Below are 24,919 nucleotides of genomic sequence, written 5' to 3'. Positions count from 1 at the left end.
AACCACCAGCTTTACCGAGATGATATTTCTGTATCATGTTAATTGTGTGAGTGGTGCGGAACACAGAAGACTTTTCATGGAAGCTTGGGGGGGGCCTTAAGAAGGTGAAACATGGTGGCTCATGTTTCCTTTACAGTGAAATAATTCAGAAATAATTGGAGCAAACCCAGGAGCTGATTTTCCTTGTTGGGAGATGCTCCGCTCTCTGCAAATAGAGACAGCCTTGGTGGCTGCAGAATTCCCACCGCAGGGGCAGGGCCTGTCTAGGCATACTGCACCTAGCTTGGCGCAGCGTCTTTCCCCTCTGTGTGGCAGAGGGAGTGAAACGTGGATCGGCTTCGTCCTCCTCAAATCGGAGGCATTTGGTTTTCAGATACTGCTGCAGCCTTAAAACTTGCAGACAGTGTGGGGCATACAGTCCCTTCTACTCCTTCAGGACCTTGCACAAAAACCATGCGTTTGCTCCCACACGTAGGAGAGAACTGGTCTCCAGGAAGGTGGTGTTGTATTTTTCAGAAGAAAGAAGTTGCCCTCCTTGTATTATTTATCACATATATAAAATCAATTTGTGTGTATTTGATTTAAACTTAAACTTCCCTTTGAGGTTTATAATCTGTTGTGTTTTTGAAGGAATTTTCAATAACTTCTCATCCTAGCCCCAAACTATTTATTAAAAGCAGCTTTAGGCAATCAGTACCTGCACTACAGTAGGAAAGCAGAGCTATTGGCAACTGCTGTTTTATGTTTACTAGCTTGAACTCTGTCCTCTGAAAATTCATGGTGTAGTTTCTCTAAAGCTTTTCTGGTATTAAATACCTTCTCTGGGAGATTTGCTTGCTCCTACACACTTGTAAGTGGACCCAAGCTAATGTCTTTTCCACTTAAAAGAAACATTCGACAAAGTTGGTCAGGCTTAAGAACCGTAGGCAGTAGTTTCCTGAGCCCAGAAAATAAAAATACAGGTTTCTTACACAGATGATAGTTTGAAGAATGCTTTCTTTTTTTCATATTACAGACATTTGTTTTTCTGTAAACTGTGTTAGGAACTTGTTTTGAGTGGGCAGTAGCAGAAATGTGGAAAACAATATTAGCGATAGATTACGAATAATTTGAGCTGCGTTTTTGAAAATTACAAGTAGGTAATTGCATTTCTGTAGAGTTAGTCTGGATCCTAGAAAAACCTGACCCTAGAGAATCCTGCTGGTCATACAGAGCCTTATAATCATGGAGCCACTTCTGCTTTCAGAGACGAAAATGACTGTTTTCCTCTTTGTTTTAGGATACCTGTGATCTCTCGTATGTGGGAAGAACGCTAGCAGAAAGGTGAAAAAATGGGTGTTAAAACATTCACTCATAATTCCCCTGCTCACAGTCAGGAGATGCTGGGAAAGCTGAACATGCTCCGCAACGACGGACACTTTTGTGATATCACCATCCGCGTCCAGGACAAAATCTTCAGGGCGCACAAGGTGGTTTTGGCAGCCTGCAGCGACTTCTTCCGTTCCAAGCTCGTTGGCCAAGCAGAAGACGAGAGCAAGAGCGTGTTAGACCTGCACCATGTGACAGTGACTGGTTTTATACCTCTCCTGGAATATGCTTACACAGCGACACTATCTATTAATACAGAAAACATTATTGATGTGTTGGCCGCAGCCAGCTACATGCAGATGTTCAGCGTTGCTAGCACATGCTCAGAATTCATGAAGTCCAGCATTTTATGGAATACGCCCAACAGCCAGCAGGAGAAGGTGCTGGATGCAGGACAGGAGAACAGCGCAAACTGCAATTTTACTTCTCGGGACGGCAGCCTTTCTCCGGTTTCTTCTGAGTGCAGTGTAGTGGAAAGAACCATTCCCGTTTGCCGAGAGTCGCGAAGAAAGCGCAAAAGCTACATAGTTATGTCTCCTGAGAGCCCCCTTAAGTGTAACACACAAACAAGTTCCCCCCAAGTGCTGAATCCTTCAACTTCTTACCCGGAGTCCAGAAATCAGCCCGTGGACTCGTCCTTAGCTTTTCCCTGGACTTTTCCTTTTGGAATTGATCGAAGACTTCAGTCTGAGAAGGTGAAGCAGGCGGAGAACTCTAGGACTTTGGAAATGCCTGGGCCCTCCGAGTCCAACAGAAGAATCGCAGACTACGTGACTTGTGAGAGCACAAAAGCCAGTTCTCCCCTTGTGATTGAAGAAGACGTGCGTGTCAAAGTGGAAAGGTTAAGCGATGAGGAGGTTCACGAGGAAGTATCGCAGCCCGTTAGCGCATCCCAGAGCTCTCTGAGCGACCAACAGACAGTCCCAGGAAGCGAGCAAGTGCAGGAAGATCTCCTGATCAGCCCGCAGTCTTCCTCGATAGGTATGACCATTTCTGGGGTTAGATATATGTACCAATAGGTATGTGTGCACTTGTGCTTTTATTGGAGGAAATCCGCTTCATGTTTTTTCGTGCTTTACTTTTGCGCAACTGCATTTTGTTTCCTGTTTTATGAAATGTTACTTATGAACCCCTGGTGGGGGGGACAGGGCTTGGAGCTCTTTAAATAACTTTGCAGACGGCAGCTAAGAAAGGTAAGCCTGTTGATAGACCTCCTTACTCAGAAGAGATTGATAATCCCTTTTAACCTCTGGTTGCTTGATTGGGGAAAATAATTCTGTTTCCAGTAGTGTCAAAAGGCATGATGTCAGCTGAGCTGCAACGCCAAATCTGAAAGACTTGTGGCTGTAACCACAGAGGGATAGAATGGTACTTTGCATCAGACATAAAATCTTGTATAATCATGACAGAGAGCCTTTGTAAGAAGATTTGCAAAATAAGTGGTGGAACACTGTCATCTTAATGCCCCAGACGAAAACAAAACCACACAGTCGTAACATTGAGAATCTTTCCATTTCTGTGGGATTTGGTTCTCAAGTTGCTTCTTCAAATACTGCCAATTGCTGAGAGAAACCTTTTTTCCATGAAAGGCAATTTTAAGCCAATTTCGGGTTCTTCTAGCAGGCTGCTGTTTATTAATAGCTAATACTTAAAGGTTACTGTACCAATCCTTTTTTTCCTCTTTGCACAGAATACATTGAATGGCTTTTAGTAAGTCAGAAGATAGGGGGTTTGCAATACTTCTAGTTTAATTACCAAATTTTTGCCTAAGTCAGCTATTTGGCTTTCAGTTAAGTGGCTTGATCTGTGCTTGGTAGAGTGTTTGTTTACTGAAAGATTTTTAATAAAGCCTGTTTGTTTGAAGACCATAAGAATGGCAAATGTACTGGCTGCTTCATTCAAATAATGTATACATGAAAGGCTGCTTCAGTTAATTAAATAAATAAACTACGACAAAGTAAATAAATGTAGACTAGTAGCCTACATTATTTGTTTTCTTTGGTCAGCGTGACACTGCCTTCCCTGAAGAAAGTCAGTGTTAGATCAGTCTGACCGTTCCAGGATTGCAATATATAATCAGTGTTGTTAAACTATTCAGGTAATACTTGCTAAAAAGAAATGAAAATATTTTCCATTTATCCCCTCCTTCAGGACTTTATGTTGTTGCGTTTGTTCGTGGGTTTGTGTAGCTCATGTGTTGATATTTTAGATAGGTCATGCTTTTTCCAAACGAAAATGTTTTATTTACTGGAGACAAGGCCGTTTACCTTTTCTGAGAAGCGGACTTAATATCAGTTTAAATATAAATCTTTTAAATGTAGTTTGCCAAAATAGTGCATAGATTAAAGCCGAAAAGAAATAATTTGTTTGCTCCTGGGTAGTCTCCAGGAAAAGTGGTCCTTGATCAAGAAGAGGTTTAGTTTGACTCAGTTTTTAACTCATTATAGTAGGAACATCAGAAAGGCCTCGCCAGGGCCATGTGATAAGAGATGCAAATTAGTTAATCAACATAATTGTACCATCACAGACAAAATAGAACAAGTAGAAATAATTATTAGTGAAAGTTAAAAATAGCATATCAAGTGAGAGGAGGGAGTTTTTACCAACTATAAATATCATACTCAAGCAGCTTAAAAGAACAAACTGGGTGTAAAGTCTAGGTTATGGATGAGTAGCATACGATCTAGGGAAGTTTTCAGAGGACATCTCTTGGAGTTAGAAATATCAGAAAAATTGCGTAGTCAAAAGTGGCTTGAATGAATTGGGACATGAGAATGTGAGAGTAGGGCTGAATTGTAGAGAGAGAGGTGCCACTGAATGCTCTGAAATCTGCTTTTGTAAGAGAGGCTTAGTGTTAAATAAAAGTGACTTTGAAACTTACTCCAGTAGCCAGGCACCTTACTGAATTCTGTTCCTGCTTTAGCCAGTTCCCAAAATGATTTCTGTTGACAAGCAACTGTGCACGTCCATCCTCAAAAGGTATCTGTTTCGAAGCCACATGTTGTTTTGGGGAAAGTTTTCCGTTTTCTGTTTCCTAGTCTAGGTTTTGTACCACGGAGGTCATGTACCTGACTGTTTGTATGGCATGGGGCAGAGGGTCTTAGGCTTTAGTGATTATAATGTTTAAACTTGAATGTCTTGTTATTGAGGATGTTAGTACAGCGTGTTCTTCCTTAAAATGGCTACAGAGAGAAAAAAAAGAACGCTAGCCCCAAACCTTTAAAGTACAAATCTGTTCTTTGTCCTTGAATATGTTGGAATTAATATTTAGTGGTCTTTGCATAACATTGTTAACTATCCTTGTAATAGCTTTTATTCACATTTTGCTATAAAGAGAAACAGTGCTCCTGCTTTTTAGCGCAGCTCACATGTACCTAATATATGATAAGGCACGCTTTGTAGCTAGAAAGCACCTTTTACCTCCCAAAGATGTGTTTCCTTATGTAGTAATAATATAAGAACAGTAAATGGAGGCAGCAAGATATGTTGAAGTACAGCTTTCTCTTCCCTGAACATATTTTCCTCGTATAATTGCATATATTTATCTCAATGTTTTATAGTGCATTTATAAAAGCATTCCTGCCTCTCCTTCTGATATTGCAAAAAGCTCTTATTCACTCTTTGGGCAATTTCAAGAATTGTTCATTTGCGATTTATTATACTTGGAAGCACTTTATAATATGGAAGGAGACGTGAAGCAGGGCCTTGATAAATAAGTCATTATGGTTACAACAATAGCAATGTCTGAGAAGATATTTTCATAACTCATTAACACTGTTTCCATTTGAGAGGTGAAGGCATAAAATTAAACCTAAGAGCAATTGGGCTTATTTTTCAGTAGACTTTCGGTTAAGTATTTCATGAGAAAGAAGGATAAATCAGAACAGGATTCACTTCTGTCACTTTATAGATTACACAGTAGCTGAATTTCCCAACCATAGTTTGTCAGCTTGTAACAAAATCAAAAATTTTGATTCTACTGGTGTTATTTGGAAACTGCTAGAGATGCAAGTTTTCTCCCATCACTGGCCCCGTAACATGAGGTCACGTTAAGACAATAATCTTTCACTTCAGTAAGGTTTTGTAGAACACGCTGTCCTTTATAGGGACAGCCTTTTTTGGAGACAGCGCTCTCATTCTTTTTGACAAAATAAGCACATTTTCTGATTGTCTTTCCATATCTTTGTTCCTTCTCTTTGGTTTTCCATTTTCTCTGACACTTGTCATGGTAGGCCTAATGATACTCATTTTTCCTAGTGAGCTTTAGAGAAAGGTTCCCAAATTCAGGTTGCTCACTTACCATTCCCGTAGAAAGTGGAATTATTTTTACCTCAGCAGCAAGAGCAGCTCCTAGCACTGGCCTAAGCTTCGCTCGTTCTCAAGATGTAGGTGTAGAGAGAGAAATTTCATTCCCCCATCTGTTCTCATCTCACACGGGTTTGGTGGTGGAGACCCAAAGGCTGCTTGGCTGTCCAGAAAAGTTCAAGCGGTGCTTAGTATTCAGTCTCAACAGAGGGAAGAGGAGGCAAGACGGAGTTACTTCTGCACCACTTCCAAGTGCCTTTCATGCTACTAATCATACACGCGTCATGGTTTGGGAACCCCTGTTTTGGAGAGGAAGGACAGCAACTCTGAGCCTTTTGGAATTTGGCAGAGTTCAGTCATTCATTTTTATCATCTCCCGTAGACATCATCAGAGGAAAAGGAGGAATGCGAGGAGATCCGGTCTGCTCTCTGCACTCAGCTTAAAGGTGGAACAACACATGGTTTATCTAAACCTGAGGATTTTTTTTTTTTAATCAAGGCGTATGGTTGGCGGGGGGTGGGTACCAGTTCTTAGAATTGTTTTGGTACTGTACTGCCAACTTTCCTCTCTGTTATGGTAACATCAGGCCAAAATAACCTTGCCTAAACAAGGATTGAATACCAAACTCCAAGTGGCGATGAGGGGGGCTCGTCTGAGCAACAGCCACATCAGGTGAATGAAGTCGTAGTTTTGCTTTAGTGCTGCATTTACCTTAGATTCTGTTTGCAAAACCCACTTGAGCTGTATTTGCTTGATTGCTGGTGCACCGAACAGAGCTCGGGAATGGTTTTGTGTGTACATTTCTCTTACAAACAGATGTTTGGTCTCTTTTGTGGTGCATTTCTAATTTCTCAGAGGGCTCTTCCTGTCTCAGCATCTTATCAATAAATGAAGGTGTTATCAACGAATATATGTGTGCGGAAGATTTGGAACACAAAAGCAATGTAGCGTAGCAGGATTGAACTCTTTATTGCTCAAGAAGTCTTGAAAACTGATGAAACAGTCCCTTTAGGTGAAGGTAACATTTGTGCTTAACAGTGTTAGTACTGGATGTGTTTTGAAAACTCTGGCTGTGTTTAACATAGATTGTTTCCATTTTCTAGGTGTGCCAAATATTTGCCCTTTATTGAGTTGTCCATTTGCTAAATAATCTGTGCAGAGGAGCAGCTGAGTTGGAACACGTTGCTTCTGGGTTTTCTAAATGATTTTCCCAAGACAATTCTAGTGTCTCATCACCCAGGAAGCAGTGTCTCTCAGGGATTTGGGAAAGCAAGCGTGATGTGTATTTACCTGCCCTCCCCAAGCCTTTTTGAACACTTCTTTGCATTAAATCACCCTTTTTTCTTTGCCTAGGCTCAATAGATGAGGGGGTTACGGAGGGATTGCCCACACTCCAAAGCACCTCTGGCACTAACGCTCATGCAGATGATGATGATCGGTATGTACCAATGTAGTGTGCAAACTGTTCTCCAGCAAGTGCTGTGCTGTAATTAACCTACCCAGCCTTAATCCCAGAATGTTTAGTTGTTCGTACGTCTACTTCTCTGTGTTGATCAAAGTACAATCAGTGCCTGAAGGATCAGATGCTTTAGAAGAATGTGGGTGATGAAAGTCAGAATTTGCTTACTTGTTGCTTTTCATTTCCTGTCTATTTCCAGGCAACACTGGTGAAGAAAGATATTCATGTTTTTGCTGTTTCTTCATCACTGCTCTTTATTAATAAATAAAAAAAAAAATCTTTACTGTGAAACAGGTGTGGTAGTTGCATGCATGCTGAAGCTGACGTAAAGCCACAAAAGCAAGAAAATGAAAACAAGTACCTAGTCTTGGCTTCGCCAGAGCTTGCTATTGCCATAAACCACAGAGCCGGCAGAGCAGCCTTAAATCTTGTCTCCCAAACTTCCTGCATGTAGCTTCTTACCACGATGCCGTGTGTCATTTACTGTAAATATTTAGCGGTCTTTTGCTGTGCTGGGATGAGTGATTTATTAAGGGAATTCCTTACAAGGGAAGGCTGGCAGAGAAGGCTGAACCAAAATGGGTCTGTTTGGTTGAAGATGTATCGTAGTTCTGTTAAGAGCGCCGCGGTGTACCTGCAAGTGGCATACAAGGGTACACACAACTGATTTGACTTTTATTTCTTTGCTTTTGTGGTGTATGTCAAGTACGGCGTAGAGCTAGCTATTTCCTTTCTAAGCAAAATTTTTAAAGTATTGACAAGCTGGCTTTTGCATAGTATTTTGTTAGACAAGTGGGTCTGGGGAAGAAGTGTGAACCTTTGAGAGTTGTTCCAGAAACTGTGTCAAGTGAAACTCCCTATAGAGATAACTATCAAGAGCTGCATTTTCATAGCTCATAAAATCTTTCCTGTCATTTCTGTCTAAAACCTGTCCCATTGTAGGATTAAATCTGAAGGGAAAATAACTGCCTAGATAAGATTTTTTGTTTGACAGAGAAGATTTTATCTGCTAACAAGCCTCAGTATAAAAATAATACCCAGCACTTAGGGTTTGAATTGACAGTAGGAGCACATGTTGCATTAGAATTAATCCAGCTTTTTAAAGCTATAATTCTAAAGTCAAGTGGCATAGATGTTTTCAGCAGTGGATTATTTCAGAAATTTCCTATAAAATTGCAGAGCTTCAGCACAAGCTGCATAGAAAATTCAAAATATGTAAAATCTTTTTAACACACTGAAAATTCCCACTAAAATATCTCTTCCATGGAGAGAAGGAAAGAATACTTGCCTTAATTCACGCCTAAGTTTGAAAATAATTAGTCTCAGAGTGACAGAAGAATCAGCAAAATGAACTAGAATTTGCACGTTGTTTGTATAACAACAAGGAAACTAATAGTTACGGGAATTTATGAGAATTTTAGACTCCAGAACTAAAATTTTCTACCAAGTGATTTATTTTATAAATTCAAACGCACGTGCCAAGACCGTACTTATTCCGTGAATCAGTTAGATGAGTAAAATGGTGCTTTCAAGTCCTAAGAAGTTTTCTTTCACATGCGTGCATGTATATGCCTGTCCGGATGGGACAGTGCATTCTGATACGCTGTCACAGCCCTTCAAGCACTGGACTTTTGAATTCCCATTTCAAGCACAGGATGGGCACCTCAGCAAATAAACATGGCCTGTCATTCACTGTGTAGCAATTTGGGCACACGGTTTTGGGTGCACAAAATGAGATAGTACAGAATTCTGAATAAAATCAAACATTCAGCTCTAGCTGAATCAAATGAAAACATGATTAATAAATCATATGGATGGAGAAAGTTTCCCTCACTTTTTGTTTGGTTATTTTCTCTAATGCACGTTTCGTTTAAGTCCAGGTTGTACATTGCTTTATTAGTAGAGATTCTCAAAATGTCAAAATCAGTTGCGAGTAGACAATGCAAATTTATATTGAAAAATATCTATTTCAGTATGTATTCGTTATATTTCTATTCATAAAAAAGCGCAAAAGGCTGTTCCATCTATAGGTCTTTCAATATGACATCCTTATCACTGTGGAAAGAATGACAAATATTTCAAAATTTAGGATATCTTATCTCTTGAGTTTCTGCGTTAAATGATTAACATAATTAATTGATCCTTCTCCATAATCAGTGTTTCATAAACAGCAGGTCACATGTAATTGTTGTCAGCTTAATAGGCACGCAGGAATCTGTTAAGTATTAAAACTACTGTTTCACAGTGAAGCCTGATATATTCTTTCTCTGATATTTCGCATTTGGATTGCAGTACACTTTTCTAGCATGGATCTGTAATTCAGCTGTGGCTGGTTTAACAGTTAGTCCCTGTATCAGTTCATGGCTGCATTTAAAAAGGAGTTGCAAAGGCTCAATTATAGAAGATCTCTCTGATCCAATATAATGAGAACTGCCACTTTTCTAAAATAGTTGTTATTTACAAATAGAGAGCATTTCTAGGCTCACTGAGCATTCTGGCATTCACATTTGTCAGAGTTTAGTTCTACGTAGTTAAATATGTATATAATCTCTTGGTGAAAAGAAGAAAAAAATTGCAAGCAGAATACTGTAGTGTTACAGAGAAAACATTTTAAACCTATCTCTTTATCTAGCTGTTACAGAAATTCTCTGAGATGTTAGACGAATCTCAACTGTTAAATGCCACATTTGTCACAAATTGCAAGTCATGAAAAACTGAGTATATATGGGGAAAAAGAAGCAGGGCAGAGAAAATATAATTGTGTTTCAAATGTAATTTCTTCATTGTGCTAAGGTCCGCAGTTATGTCACCAATAGGTATTTCAGCCTGCTTGCAGTGTAAGGATGGAAAAAGACATGCCAGTCACTGGTAGCTGGAGAGCCTCGTTATTCCCATTTTATTTGCTTTAACCAGCCTTTCCGTCATGAAGCTTTTCTGTAGGAAAAAAAACTTTATTTTAAATTTCTTCTAGGGAGGTGGTCCCCATAGTACTTCTCCTTTCTGTTTCGGTTGCAGAGAAGTGTTTATTTTTGGATAACAGACCTGTCTGTTAGTCTGTGTGGATGGAGTTTTCATTGGTAAAGTGGAAAGCATACGGTCATACCAACTCCAGAGACAGAAGTAGTGTTTCTGCATCTGAGTAGAGCAAAATCTGTTCGTTATCCAGTGATTTGCTCACAAAGAGGAACAGGAGTGCCAGAGTTTATGCCAGAAATTTGGTTAGACAAATCAGAACCTATGTTTAAAAACGCACTCATTTATCTCAAGTGCATTCGGTGAGCCATCAGTTGGCTTTTTTAGACCCACAAGTGGCAGTGAACTATATTCTGCCAGGCCCAGGATCTGGGCTGGTAACTTCCCTCTTGAAAATATCCCCTTTGGCAAAGATCAACAAGTCTGTCAGCATCTATCTTTTCCACAGCTCTCTAGGAGCCTACTGTGTATAAAAAGAAGTGAAGGACAATAAAATTTCTTCCTTAGAGCAAATATTATTCCAGTTCCATGTGAGACCAGAAATCCTTATGGGTTTTACAGACTGATTGATACCAAACTGCTGCAGGAAACTCTTTTATCTCGTGTGTATCGAGAGATACCTGGTGCTCGCTCTCTCCAGCTAAATTTTACAACTGGAACTTTTGCTACTGGGAAACATTGTACTTAGAATTCGGAGACCTAGTTCTCACAGTTGTATTGACATCCATTTCCAGAGTAGATGAAGACAATTAAGGTCTTGATTTTAAAGAGACAACTCTAGTTCTTGTCCTCCTGTGCTGGTCTGGTCTGTGGATTTTTGCATGATGTGTAGGAAAACGTATTTGTGCAAAGTGCACGTTTCATTCCCGTGGACGTTAGAAGTCCCCAAATTCAGCCTAACCTTGAAAACAACAGTCTGGGCTTGAGATGGAAGCAGACCAGCAAAAGGATTTGTTCAGTTAGGGAGACTTTCTGACTACGTGCAACAGGAGACATTGTTGTACTTTTTTCTCAATGCATTTCAGACATTACAGTTTAGTAAAACTAAAATTGCATTGTTCTGGCCATGGGATGTTCAGGGTCAGAGCAGTTCCCTGCTGCCAGTGACGTCTGATCTTCCATCAGGCTGTGAGCAAGCTGAAATGTCTATTTCAACAGAAAATATAGACCTTAATGCTCAGGAAAGGGAAACCCCAGGTAAGTACAAACTCCTATTGTTACTATGTTTGTACCAGCAGATTTGTTTTTATTTCAGTATGCCCTTTAGCGAAGCGAGTTCCTTGCCAGAGGACTTGGATTGTAACACTGTAGTTCCCTTAGACAGTTTGCAGCTAGAGGCTATGTAGGAGCAATTAGTCAGTTTTAAATAAATTACTTTGAAAGTTAAAGTGTTCCTTTATTATAGTCTGTGTGCTGTTTTTTAAATACAGCGCTTGAGCTGTTCTTATAGAGCCGATTGAATCAGACAAGGAGCAAGTATTGATTAATTACAATAATATTTTAAACTTAGAAATATGTAATTGTAGATACTAATGTTTGTTCATTGAACTTGGATCAAAATGAAAATGAATCGGCTTTAATTTCATTTGTAAATATCACCAAAGCTACAAAATACTCCTTTGCTTTCCAATTTGCTCAGTGCTTTAAATTCTTCCTCGGGGCCTGTTTGCTGATTGTAAATCTTTGATATGCTTAAGAAAATGCCCATGCCTGGAAAATAAAGTCCAGTTTGCAGGCGGTGCTCAGAACCGTTGCCCAAAGAAACAGAAGTCAGAGGTTATTCTCTGGTTTTGTTCAGAGGTCCAAAGTCAGTGATTATAAGACTTGAGATGCACGTCAGGCGCACTGCTATAGAGGCAGAGATTTCCAGCATAAATCCAGATCTCAACAGAAGTGCGAAAGGCCAGTCTTTTTCTTCTTCTCATACAAATGCGTTCAAGGTTGAGATTTCCACGGGCAAGGCTTCTTATTTTTTTCCTCTAGCTTGCTTGTAAATCAGTGAATTTTTTCTTTGTAGTTTGGAGAACGTTCAGTATCCCTACCAACTCTACATTGCTCCTTCTACCAGCAGCACAGAGAGACCCAGCCCAAATGGTCCAGACAGACCTTTTCAGTGTCCAACCTGCGGGGTCCGGTTCACTCGCATTCAGAACTTAAAACAACACATGCTTATCCACTCAGGTAAGAAACACTACTGTTTCCAAGAATTACTAATTTATAGACTCGCAGAGGTTTGTTCGCTGTGCCACAAACAGAATAATGCAATTCTTTTTTAATCACCTGCCAAGCGCTTGAGAATTGGTTTCAGAAAGACTGGGTAGAGGTACGTCTCATTGAATGCTTGTTTTGATACATCAGATCTGACTGATAGCTCTACTCATGGATGATTAGCGTTTGTGTGGACTGAAAAAAATCTGATTGCCTGAAACTCATGAGAATAAGTCATTTTCATGATAAAGATTTGAGATGAAATAAAGTATACTTGGCTTCTTTATTATACTAAAGAAGTGATGCAGATTGAAATTCTTCCTCTTACATGTTGTAATTGTCTGCTCTGTTTTAGAGGAGACTTGCAGATAATATAGAAATAATTAGGGTTAGAAAATATTATCTGTCTTATGTCCTTGCACTGAAGAATGTTGTATGCCTTTGGATCTCAGAATTTTTGGAGGGATTGCAGGACAACTGACTTGGTTTGATAATCAGTGTAGCTCCTACAGATAGCACGGGTAGCAAAAGGTTTGTGTGAATGCCTCCTCTGAGTCTTGATCCCCAAATTGTTGCATTCATTTTGATTTCTCACCTAAGTATGGACTCCTAATGTCATTGCTCTCAGCGTTTTTCAAGACTTGGCAGCATTATCCGGCAATAGCACTGACATTTTAGTGAATGAAGGGAATGTTAACGGGTTATTGCACCTGAGCACTGAGCCTCATGGTTTGGCATCTCCTGGTTTGAGCTTGACTTTTACCTGCCCGCAGATGCTCTACCATTTTTGGGCAGAGCAACCACAATTGTCAAGCTGTAATTTTTTCACTGTCAGCAATTATTTGTCAAATCCCTTCAAGCAAAATGATCATATGACATAATAATATGTGTTTAATACTTAAAAAAAGCAAACTTTGTGGGCATATCGGGTGCGAAATTATCCGAAGCCGGTTGCTAAAGTCTTAGCTGACAGCAGAGAGATAGGCAAAGCATCTCTGGCCGACGTGTCAACTGGCAACCCCTGGGCAAAGTTGGGAGAGATTTGAATAGCTGTTTTAGAGTAATTAGTATGCAAAAGAAACTCTCAAAACTTGTAAATGTTGAAAGTGTTTTCACATAAGCAAAATGGCTGAAGAGATTTTCCTCAGACTTTCAGAGGAAATAGATGCCCTTGGACAGTACGAAAGCATGAAAAGTTTTAGCTCCGCGAGACAATGTTCTAGTATATTAACTTGTTTTCACATGCTTAACAAGGAGTTTCAGTGTAACCTTAACTACAGCTTTCTCTGTATAAAAGCCCCAATTAAAAGTTCAGCTCCCGCTTTGAACATTAGGAAAGCAGAGTGAAAGACTGGTGGAATTAACGGCCTGGACTGATGCACATTCAGCCTTTTGAAAAAACCTTTTTTATTGCTTGACAGCCCTATTATGAATAGAGCTCCATATTCCAGATTCTTGGCCTCGTGTTTGGATTTCCACACTTTCTGGAGTTCAGACTTTTATTAAACCTTAACTTTTTGGTGATTCAGTCTTTTATGTTGTAATAGTTCTGTTTGGGTGTGATTACATACTCTCCGCCACTGCAACATGTTGCAGAGCTCGTATGTTTTAGGGTTTTATTAGTGCCTGTAATAAATGAAAAATGAACTACTAACAGAATTTCTAAATTAATACGAGAAAAAAATGAGAGGCATGAACCTAAACTGTCTTAGAGAGCTGTCTGTCATGCAAAGTTGCTGAAGGTTCTTGTATAGAAAGGTTCCCACGCGATATAAAGGCTGCTACTTCACCCTTTTATCACCATTCCTGCTGCATTACAGGGGCATCCTTGTGCACGCAGTCCCCCTGCCAGAACACTTCTCTGAGGCCAAAGGCAGCCAGAAAAAGACATTGCAATTAAGGGTAGTCTGATAATTGCATTGTTGAGAACCAGTCTGGCACAAGAATCTCCCGAGATCAAAGGAGTTCAAAGATGGTTTGAGATGACTGCTGCATCGGATACTTTTTGGCTGTGGCTCAGGATCTGAGCCATAGTATAATCCATGGAGGCTTATGTTGGTTTTAAACTGTGGGGAAGAAGACGTGTAAGCGTTACGGACAGGTCACATTGTTATGAAATTTATTGGCAGCTGGGTCTGAGAAAGCGTGTAGCTCTGTGATAATTGTTTCCGCCATTCTAAAGTTAACCAGAGAATTTCTTCCTAAAACAGCGCTTCGCTGTGACTGGCCACAGCTGCTGTCCTTTTGCCGTTAGAAATCTGGAAGGATTTTGCTGGTGACCTCTCGTTACAAAAGGTGAACGTTTTTTTGCTCTCTCTTCCGCAGGCATTAAACCATTTCAGTGTGACCGCTGTGGGAAAAAGTTCACCCGAGCTTACTCGCTAAAGATGCATCGCCTGAAGCACGAAGGTAAACGCTGTTTCCGGTGCCAGATATGTAGTGCCACTTTCACTTCCTTCGGGGAATATAAACACCACATGCGGGTTTCCCGGCATATTATCCGCAAGCCTCGGATTTACGAGTGCAAAACATGTGGCGCCATGTTCACCAACTCTGGAAATTTAATCGTTCACCTGAGGAGCTTGAACCATGAAGCGTCAGAGCTAGCAAACTACTTCCAGAGCAGGTGAGGTGCACAGCAAAAACCTAACAGGGAAACTTGCTTCTTTTTTTTTCTTTTTTTTTTCTTTTTTTTTTTTTCCTAAATCATCTTTTCCTGCTTTCAGGGCAGCCTGCTGTGCCTCTCATCAGGTTGCCAGCTAATTCCAGTCAAATTCATTCTTGCGCCACTATCTGTTGTATCTGATCTGTCTTACAGCATATAAGCTATATAGGAGGGCACTGAAGAATGGAGTGATATGCAGAAGCTGCTTCTGGGCTACTTAATTTCTCTTTTCAGTAGTGTCCATGGACAGGTGTTAAGCCATAGCGTTCTATACTACAGTATCTGTGGAGTTCTGTAAATGATTTGCTATTCAAAATCGTGTGCACAGCCTGTTCGCTTACGTAGGGCGTAGACTTATTACTTCATTTTAAGTACTTGCTTGATGGTGGATATTGTGGAAAGATTGCATGACGCCATACCTTTTCTTTTTTCGTTTTCTAGGTAACATATTACTAAATGACCAGACTAATAGGGTTCGAAATAGTAAGGGCCAGTTGGACATCTCTTGTTTATCAGGGCACAAAAGACTTGGCAAATCTCACAAATGCACTTCACTAAAGACTATTAAAAGGGTTCTGAGGCGTGAGACTAGCACTGTATTCTCATATTGAAATAAATGTTTGTAACCGTTGGAATTTGAGCTGGCAGAATACTAACGTGGATGAGGGAAATTGGAGGAAGATAGATCTCACAGCTCTTAAATCTATAGAGAGGGTGCAGCTTAGTATGTATGTATCATCTGCCTACAGAAACGTGAAAGAAATGTATTGTAAATGTTACGGCATCTACAATACCATCCCTTGTGATTTCTAGACATTATGCTTTTTCCCCTACAAAACATTTCAGCATTTTGTTCTATTTAGTTATCTCAGAAGTGATGTAGGATGAAAAAATTGCAAAACAAACCAGGAAAGCCAGTCACTGTTTTTCCAACAGAATATTGTTTAAAAATACAAGTGCTTCACACCTGCGGGTTTGCGCGGTTCTTGTTCTTAGCGCTTGTGCCAAAACTAGAGCGAAAGCTCTTAAGGGATGATGCCATGACTGTGGTAAGCACTTTATTGTTGTCGTCAAATTAAATTCAGATTAAAGTATGTGATTTTAGTTGTCTATAGGCCCTCCTTTAGTTTGAATTTACAAACACTAGGTTTTGCATCGTGAATTTGGATTTGAAGCAGTGAATGCTGCTGTCATTTAAGAGAAGGACCGCTTTTAAATGGATTATTACCAGGATGAACCAAAGCATACGAACGTGCATATATGTAATATATATGTATACTTGCCTCAAGTACAAACTTGCATGTCTGGTGCTGAACATTTGCAAAGAAGTTTTGTTTTCGTTATGTGCTCATGCTCTGAAAATACTACTGGAGAGTTTGGTAGATTTTCTTTGGATACGCTGGGCCATCAGTTGGTAAGAGTAAGTTACAGAACTCTTGTCCAGAAAGGACTGAAACGGGAAGGAAATGCAATTCCGTTCTTTTCACAGCAGCGCGATACGGGTCAGCATCACAAAACCCCGCTGCAGCTGGCAGCCTCCGTATGCTTTCAGCAGAACCCTTGCTTCCTCGCCTCATGCTTCTGTTTTACAGCCTGTCCACTCTGAGAGGAGTGCTGCTGCTGTTTCTTGGGTGGATCTTGTCTCAGTGGTGGAAAAGGCCCACGTCTTTGCCGGTGCTGAACTCATTTTTGTTTCTATTTTTAAAGGTTGAGTGCTCCCTTTTTTCAATGAGGTTTTCAGTGCCGTATGATGTTCCAGACATTAACTTTCATTCTCATCAAGGTGATACAATCTAAATAATAAGAAGTCGCTGTGTAGGAAATATGGATGCAAACCAATGCGAAATAGATGCCTTTGAGTAAATTCTCTGTGTGTTTAAATGAGAACCAGGTTATAGTGCTTAGTGAAGTATGTCACTGTGATGATCTTAGAGCAATGTGAAATGAATATCTTTGTTCTCTGTGCAATGCAGTACGTGGCTTGTGTGATGTAACTGATACAAAGAAACTGATATCGCTAATGTTTGTGTGAGAAATGACATTCTCTTCTGTCCTTTGCCCCTCTTCTAGTGACTTCCTAGTACCGGACTACTTAAACCAGGAACAAGAAGAGACCCTCGGGCAGTATGAGCTAGGGGAGCATGGCTTTGAAAGCAACTCTTCTGTCCAAATGCCTGTCATTTCACAGGTGTCGTCAACTCAGAATTGTGAAAGCACTTTCCCCTTGGGGTCTCTGGGTGGGTTGGCAGAGAAGGAAGAAGATGTGCCAGAGCAGCCAAAGACTAACGCCACTGCTGAGGCAGCCGCAGGTGACCCTCCGAAACCGGAGCTGTCATCTATTACTATTGAATAATTCATGGTTTGGTTTCAGTTTTGTTCTTTGGAAAGTGCCTGTGTTTGGTCCTGTACATTTTAATTTAATTTTTTTAAACAAAAGTGGGGAGATTTTCCCTTTTTACTTTGTAAGCTACGCTTTAAACAGAAAACTGCAACAGATGTTACGTTATTTTTCATGACTGAATGATCACTTCTGTGAAAATATTTAAGACTGAATGCACAAAAAGATCTTGTCAGAACATCATGGAAGCTGTGATACACTTCTAAAGAAGAACAACTGATTCAGATCACTTTATCTATTTCTTCTTCCACAGTTAGAGCAGCTCATTAAGTTTCTCTTGCTTCTGCAGACCCTCTGGTTAAGGGAAAGAAATCAGAGGAAACCTTTTTAAAATGACAAACAAAAGGATGCATTGGAAATCATTATTGAACAGTTTTGACTAGTTTTGAGTGGATGCTTTAATCTTCTGCATAAAAAAATGACACCTCCTATCTCTGTGCCTGCTGTTTTTCAAAGCGCTTACTGTAACCGTTTTCTTGGAAATGGTAAGCATTTTTGAAACTTAACAGTCACACGCTTTTTAAAAACACATTGTCCCTTTTCATCTCAGATGAATCAGTTTCGACAAACCAAGTGATGTCATGCCAGGTATTCCTACTTCTTATATTCCGGTCCTTTTAGAAACTGCTTGATCAAATCGCCTGTCCAGATTTGCCCATCTAAGGTTAGGCGTGGACATATTACAGTCGGGAAAAGTCTAATGGTGCATAATGAATTGAGGATGATAGAAAAGTATATAGCCGTGCAAGCCTGACAAGTATCTCACGACTGTATCTTTCTGTGGAAGGGGAGCCACGTACGAAAATGAAGGTGTTCCCAAACTGAAATTGTTAAATCGTGGTCAGATTGTTTGCAGTTTTGGTCACTTCCCCCTATCGTATACACTGTATTTTTACTGATCTCCCAAAAGCTAGCTAGAGGGAGATTACAGATGGGAAAAAATGAGCTCTTTTGTGCATTACTGCACATTTTTTTGTTTATACATATGCATGTATAGTTTCTGAGATTTTTATTAGTCTGTTTTGGACAAAACAAGCAATTTATTCTCTTTAGAGGCCAACTTTCTAACCCAACAGGGGGTTGTTTACAAAAAGCCTATATAGCAATGATGAATTGTTCCTGTTTCAAAACATTTTAAATCCTGGCCAACTCGGTTTATTAAAGGCCATTACTCCAGCTACATACACAGCTCAAGTAAGCAATAAATTGAGAGATTTGCAATTTCATTTTTCCATATTTAGAAAAAGCTGCAAATTTAGAGTGCGGGATTTTCAGAGCAGTGGGTCTTGTTTTGTCGAGGCTGTTTGGGCTATAGTACTGCTTTGAAACCTAAATTAGGAAATACATTAGGAGGCTTGTGATTTTTCTTATTGCTTCTGAAGTTAACTCAGTGTTTGATGCCAAATGCCTCTCGCCTACAGATGACATGCTGAGCGAGTAGGTATTACTTGATCTTAGTATTCCAAAGGCATGATATACTCCCTTAGTTTTGAATCTTGTTTTTTTTTTTTTAAATTGTTGCTTTCTGTCCAGATCTGTTTTACGCAAACATGAGGAGGAAATGAAACCAATAGAGAAAGGTTGCTCCTGAAGAAACAGAAGACACAAAAGTCGTATTATATTGCAAGATCAATTTGTATTCAGTTAGCTTAGGCAGCTCTGATGCTCTGTAGGTCTGAGTTGTTTCTACTAATAGCCAACTTTTGTAAGGAAGAAAGTTTATTGCCCTTTGGAAAGAGCTTAAAGGGTTTCAGTGACTTTAACGATTTTTCTCCGCTGTGTTTTAGGTAAAAACCACACATTTTAGTTAAATAGAGTGAAAACAGTTGGGATTTAAGTCCTTTCCAAGTTACTGGAATGAAGTTTCTCCACCAGATCCGAAGGGTGTTTTAGAAACATGCTGCAAAGAAGTTCTCTGCTACAATTCAGTCTTGTATGTCTACCTTTGAGAGTCGTCTTAAAAGGGCTTGAAGGAGAAATCCTTCTTTTGGGATGCTGTACTGTGAATTAGTCCAGTGTCTGCTGATGGGCTGAATTTAAAGACCAGTTCTCTTCCACTTCTGATTTCCATAACTGAGAAGCCAGTGAGACAAGAAAATGCCTTTTGCTGAGTTTTATCCTGAATTATAGGGCTATGACGCTGAACTCAAATACATTATTTTCTTTTTTTCCGATGTTGCTCCACTTTGCAGGTATATGAGAATCCTTTGTGATTCATGTAGTAAAAAGTGCTTCACACAGAAACACATTTCCAGACTGTACAGATGTAATAATCAAAGGTGGTTAGATACAGCCGGACATAACCTTCTGTTAGAATCTGATCATTTTCACCCATTAGATATTTTGCTAAACAGTTTATCGGTGAGGAGATGTGCAAAGACAGAATAGACATATCTGGATATTGGATTTTTAAGACTTCAGATTTTGTGTCAGAAGGCAAAGTGCTTTCTGAATACCAAAGAGAAGGGGGGGGGGGGGGAGAGTTAAAAAGACTTTGTAGCTCTAATCTGTTCTTCCTTGAAAAGAAATGAGCGTCATTAACTGTTAACACCTTGGTACAAGGCAAGTCGTGGGTTTCATTGTTCACTGCACTGTGTTACACATTATTTTTTCAACCCTGTAATCTCTGTGTAACATCTTAATTTAGTTCTCACTTTTCAGTCCGATTCAACGGCAGGAACAATAGAGTTCTTAGAGGATTTTTTTTGTTTGTTTGTTTTAGGGTTGGGTTTACTTGTGAATTTTCCTGTTTGTAATTGTTCCTTGTTAATATCTCTTTTCTCCATAGAAGTGAACACAGATTAAATACAAGTATCGTTTTATTTCTCCTCCTGAACTTGTTGGGAGTGTTCAGTTCTTTGAAATGCTGGTGTTCTTCACAGGGTAGATGTAAAAACATAGGACATCTTAAAACAATCTCTCTTGCTAATATGCTTAGATTCCAAATTGAGTGAGATAGATGTCTAACTAAGCTAGAAGTAACTTGCCTTAAACTACACTTGGGATTAAATTTAAAGCATCAATATCTTTCAATACATTATCAGAGGCTTTCGATCTCTGGAGTGCATTGTCTTTTTTTTTATCCCCCCGCCCCCAAAAAAAGACCCCGTTATTTGGTATGCATTTCTCTTTCTGCTTGACAAGGATCACAGAATCACAGAATAGATTGGAAGGGACCTCTGGAGGTGAGCTAGTCCAACCCCCACGCTCAAAGCGGAGTCAGCGAGAACAGGTTGCTCACTCCAGTCAGGTTTTGAATATCTGCAAAGATGGAGACTCCCCAGCTTCTCTGGGAAACCTGTTCCAGTGTTTGACCACCCTCAACGTAAAAAAAAGTTTGAGTATGTTTAGATGGGATTTCTTGTATTTCGGTTTGTGCTCACTGAGGAAGGTCTGGCTCCATCTTCTTTACCCCCTCCTATCCAGTAGTTTTACACATTGATAAGATCCCCCTGAGGCTTCTCCAGACAAAACAGTTGGATCCCTCTCAGCCTGTATGGCAGATGCTCTAGTCCCTTCATCATCTTTGTGGCCCTTATAAGTTGTTTAGAATTTCTTCCAAATAGCTACATGTGTGAGCCATTGCAGCAGTTTCTTTGTCAATGAATAGTCTCCAAATCAATTCACGAAGTGATTTATGTCTTGCTCCTGCATATCCTTCTCCCATGTGGCACCAATCTTTGCACTCGGTGGAAAATCCTTTCCTCACCCATTTATTTTGCAAGCAGAGTGCCTTCACTACCACAGAACTAGCAAGGTTCTGCCGTATGCCAGGGACCCGGATTCTCGGAGTCTGTGCAGGGTCCTTACTCCCTGCATATTGTGTAGAGCAGTCCGTCTGATGGGAACGATGGGAAAGGAAGGGATAGGTTTTTTCCTGATTTAACGTGGTGTCTTGGGAGAGGGGAAAAACCGCAGAAGCTTTCTATTTGCCTGCAAAGAGCGGAAGAAAAAGAAGTAATGTTTTAGCTGTGCGGGAGATTTCGCCAAGTTGTAAGGGTTTGTTTTGTTTTTCCATGCGGACACATAGCACAACTCCCCTGGAAATCCATGGGGATGCCTACACATTTAGCAAATTAAGCTCCCCGTGAGAACTGCTTGTCACTGTTCTTACACCACATTAAAAAAAGATGTGTGTTCCTGATGATTTGTCTGTCTTACTACAGTTTGAGTTCAGTTGTCAGGCTCGCAGATACTATGGTCAAGTCTCTCATACTGAGAGATTAGTAGACTAGGTTATTGAAAATGGTTCTGGGTTCACATGTATCTTGAGTCTAAAAGGTGTGAATTTAAACTTTTTAAAAAAGTAATAGCTGCCAATGCAGCAAGATATATTTTATAAGACTATGATCCCTATATGTCCCTTACGGGATAAAATTTTATTGTTTTTAAGCTATGGTTTAAAGTTTTTATACGAGGGCTTCAGTTGCTTCTTGGTTGCTGGCTTTCCCCTCCAGCCCCAGGACGTAAGAGCACTGAGACTATTGCCGGTCTCTCTCCGAGACAACCATGAAGCATTTTATATGCAAATAGAACGGGAGCTTTGTGCGCCCTGCAGGGATGGACAAAATGCAGATGTGGGAGCACGTGTTGCTCCTACATCCATTGCAACTTCCACACCATCAGAATATGGAAAATAGCTAATTTTCATTCAGATCGATTACATTCGAGTTTTGCTTATAAGGTGAAAGCCAGTTTTGGAGGGTTCTCATCTCCAAGTAAGGACATAATAAATTCCATAGCATCTCGATGACAGATAAGAGGGTTCAAGGCTGGACGGTGCCTCAGCCACATCAGAGGTCCCTAGTAAATAGAGTCGGTTCAAAGCGTTTGAGGAAATGTACCATAAAAAACAAATGTGAATTTCTTTAATGCAACAGTACTTACTGCTCTGGGTTTTTGTTAACTCAATGTGTGCTATCACAGTAATTCAGTGTCCCACAGGTCTCAACTACAAATCTGGTTGCACTAAAAAAAAAAAAAAGGCGAATCAGTTTCTGGTGCTGCCAGCCTGTGTGGCAACTGTACCTACAGTCTTCCTGAGGGTTGCTGAAGTCCCCAGAGGAGTGATTTTGTTTAACCATTCGTTTAGCTGATGCATGCTTTTGATATTCTGACTTATAGCCCTGGCTACACAAAGTTCTTGGACAGCTTCTTTGCCCTGTTCCTGCAGTGCCTTCACTCTAGGTGCTGCCCCGCGGTGAAACCCCGAAGAGGGAAAAGAGTAAGCTGGAGGAAAAAAATGTGAATTAAATTATTGTTGGGCTTCTTTGTGCATTTTAGTAACAGTGAAACCCCCTTAACTGTGCCAGTCTCCGGTCACCAGCCGTATATCCAGTCGTCATCTCATCCACAGTACAGCTTCTCTTGTTGATGCTGGCCACAGCTAGATTACTTGGCATGTTTATTGACTTAACAGAATTGTTTTTTGGTTTTGGTTTTGTTTTTTAATGTATACGATGTTTAAATACACTTCACATTTTATATAATACTATCTGGCTATTAGTATTTTTCAGGAACCATAGTTCTTGGTGGCTATATATATTTTTGTGACTTTTTTTGTAAACTAAGTGCCGTTTCAACGTTACAATCATTTTTAGAGTTATTGTAATCAATGTGAATATCATGTTTTTTCAAATCTGTTCTGAGCCTGTAGTGTTTGCTTTGTGATCATATGTGTAATGTATATATTCTGTATAGTTACATTGTATTGAAATACTAGCTTGTTTGATATAAGAAAAGTATGTATTGGGTACCTTTTTGCTAGCCTGGTTGTTTAATCTTTAAAAAAAAATGTTCTAAAATGCAAAAAAAAAAAAAAATCTCCAAACCGGTCCCATTATAGGTCAAAATCAAGGGGGGAGAAAAACTAGTTTTGAGTGTCTTTGGATAGAAACATGAAGCTAAGATTTTTCATTAAAATATTAATGTTTTATGGAGTATATCTTTGCTTTGTGTCGTTATTTAACTATACCAGAGTTTGTCTTACAGTACAAAAGACTAGCTTTGACCTTGCGTAAAAAGGTGCAACTGTGTTGCTAGAGCTACCTTCTCTTACAACTTTTGCTTATAATTAGTCTCAAAATAGTTGAGTGTGAAGAGGACTCACTGTTGCTGAAGCTGTCAGTGGGAGGAAGGTAGTTTAAAACAAAATAAGCGTTAATAAATGATTGGAGAAGTTACATGAGTAAAGAGTATTAAGAATAAAGTACACGTTTCTGTTTAATTTTCCATTGTATATTACATTTCCTTCTGTTAATATTCTCTTTTAGGCTGTATTCTGCAAAAGCGGTGGGGCCATCTTTTGAACGGGGTTTTATTGATGGAAAGCCAGCCAAGAATGAGCCTAATCAAATTAGTCAAAGCAGAAGATGTTTAAAAAGGACAGTAGACAGAGTCATCGTGATCGCAGCTGCGAGCTTCCAAATAGTCACGAAACAGCCTAGAGTCATGGGACTTAAAATACACCTCTGCCGTTTCTGGCAACCCTTCCAATTAAATTAATTTGCCTCCTACAGACCCACCTGTCTGACCGAGCTGGAGGGCTGGCTGGATCAACACATAGCTAGGGCACAGGTAGGAAAATGGAAGTTTTGTCACTGCTTGGCTGAAATGATTATAACTCTGCCCAGCAGCATCTGTGAATGACGAGCAGGCTGGCACGGTTAACACACCAGCCGTCAAATTGTGTCCGGCATCTGACACGGGAGCGAAAACGAAAATGGAGAAGCACTCCGTGGTGCAGAGTAAGCAGCCACAGTGAACCGTGGATGGGGGCGTTGAGAGTTTCTAAATTCCGAGTTCTCTTTTTCCTGAGGACCTTGCGTAGGGACGGAAGTATTTTGTCGAGAGCATAATTGGAAGAGGGAACATATCTGGTGAGGGCTTTGGAGAGAATGAAGTTTGAGATGTAAAGGCTTTGACTCTGTCGGTCTCCCGCAAAAGCAAGAATTTTGCTGCTTTGAAGAGAGACAGACCCCGTTAGGAGTATGCAGTGATGCTTAGCAGACCATTACAAATCTAAAGCCCGTATGACTGTATATGAACATATACTATCATAAAGCCAAGGCAAGACTGCTAAAATGCATACCTTTGATGGATATCGAGGTTCGGGCTTGTGACTCGAGCGGATTTTTCCAAAGCACAGCCGTATGTTTAAGTTTAGCATGAAAACATCTTTTAGACGTCCTTAACAAAGCAAGTGTACGCTATTGAAGTTTTTCTGTGGCTTCCTTATAGCGTTTAAGCATTTTCTTCCTGACAGTAACAAAGTACTATTTCTTTTGCACAGAAGAGAGTGGCTGAGATGAGATTGAACTCGTAGCTACCGAGAACGTAGTAGAGCAGGGAACAGAGTTCTCCCAGGGCTTGCTGCACCGTTCCTACCCATGCGATAGCCTGGTGAAAGTGAAGCTGCTAAGAGAAACCTGGCTTGGATTATGTATAAAGCGCTTTTCACAAGCTGCTTGTGCATGCTGCACCTCCAGAGTACTGAGGGTAACTCTGCCGTCGCCGTTCTTAGAGCAGAGATCGCTGTGAGAC

The 24,919-nt window shown here is 40.1% G+C and overlaps 1 protein-coding gene across 5 annotated transcripts in view; it reads left to right on the top strand.

Moving 5' to 3' along the window:
* ZBTB44 (zinc finger and BTB domain containing 44) overlaps nucleotides 1-18,948 on the top strand; it is a 36,776-nt gene extending 17,828 nt beyond the window's left edge. For 2 of the 5 annotated variants that reach the window (XM_082330551.1, XM_082330550.1), the window contains 5 exons: nucleotides 1,280-2,349; nucleotides 7,028-7,112; nucleotides 12,124-12,287; nucleotides 14,640-14,940; nucleotides 17,050-18,948. In XM_082330551.1, the coding sequence (XP_082186677.1) occupies nucleotides 1,332-2,349; nucleotides 7,028-7,112; nucleotides 12,124-12,287; nucleotides 14,640-14,940; nucleotides 17,050-17,332 (1,851 nt within the window). In that variant the 5' untranslated portion in view covers nucleotides 1,280-1,331 and the 3' untranslated portion in view covers nucleotides 17,333-18,948. The remainder of the gene's footprint in view (nucleotides 1-1,279; nucleotides 2,350-7,027; nucleotides 7,113-12,123; nucleotides 12,288-14,639; nucleotides 14,941-17,049) is intronic. The other 3 variants (XM_082330553.1, XM_082330552.1, XM_082330554.1) reach the window with 3 other exon arrangements.
* The last annotated feature ends 5,971 nt before the right edge of the window (nucleotides 18,949-24,919 follow it).

Source organism: Platalea leucorodia, assembly GCF_965183815.1.
Source record: "Platalea leucorodia genome assembly, chromosome: 20".
Taxonomy (NCBI): Eukaryota; Metazoa; Chordata; class Aves; order Pelecaniformes; family Threskiornithidae; genus Platalea; species Platalea leucorodia.
This window is presented reverse-complemented; position numbering and strand designations above follow the sequence as displayed.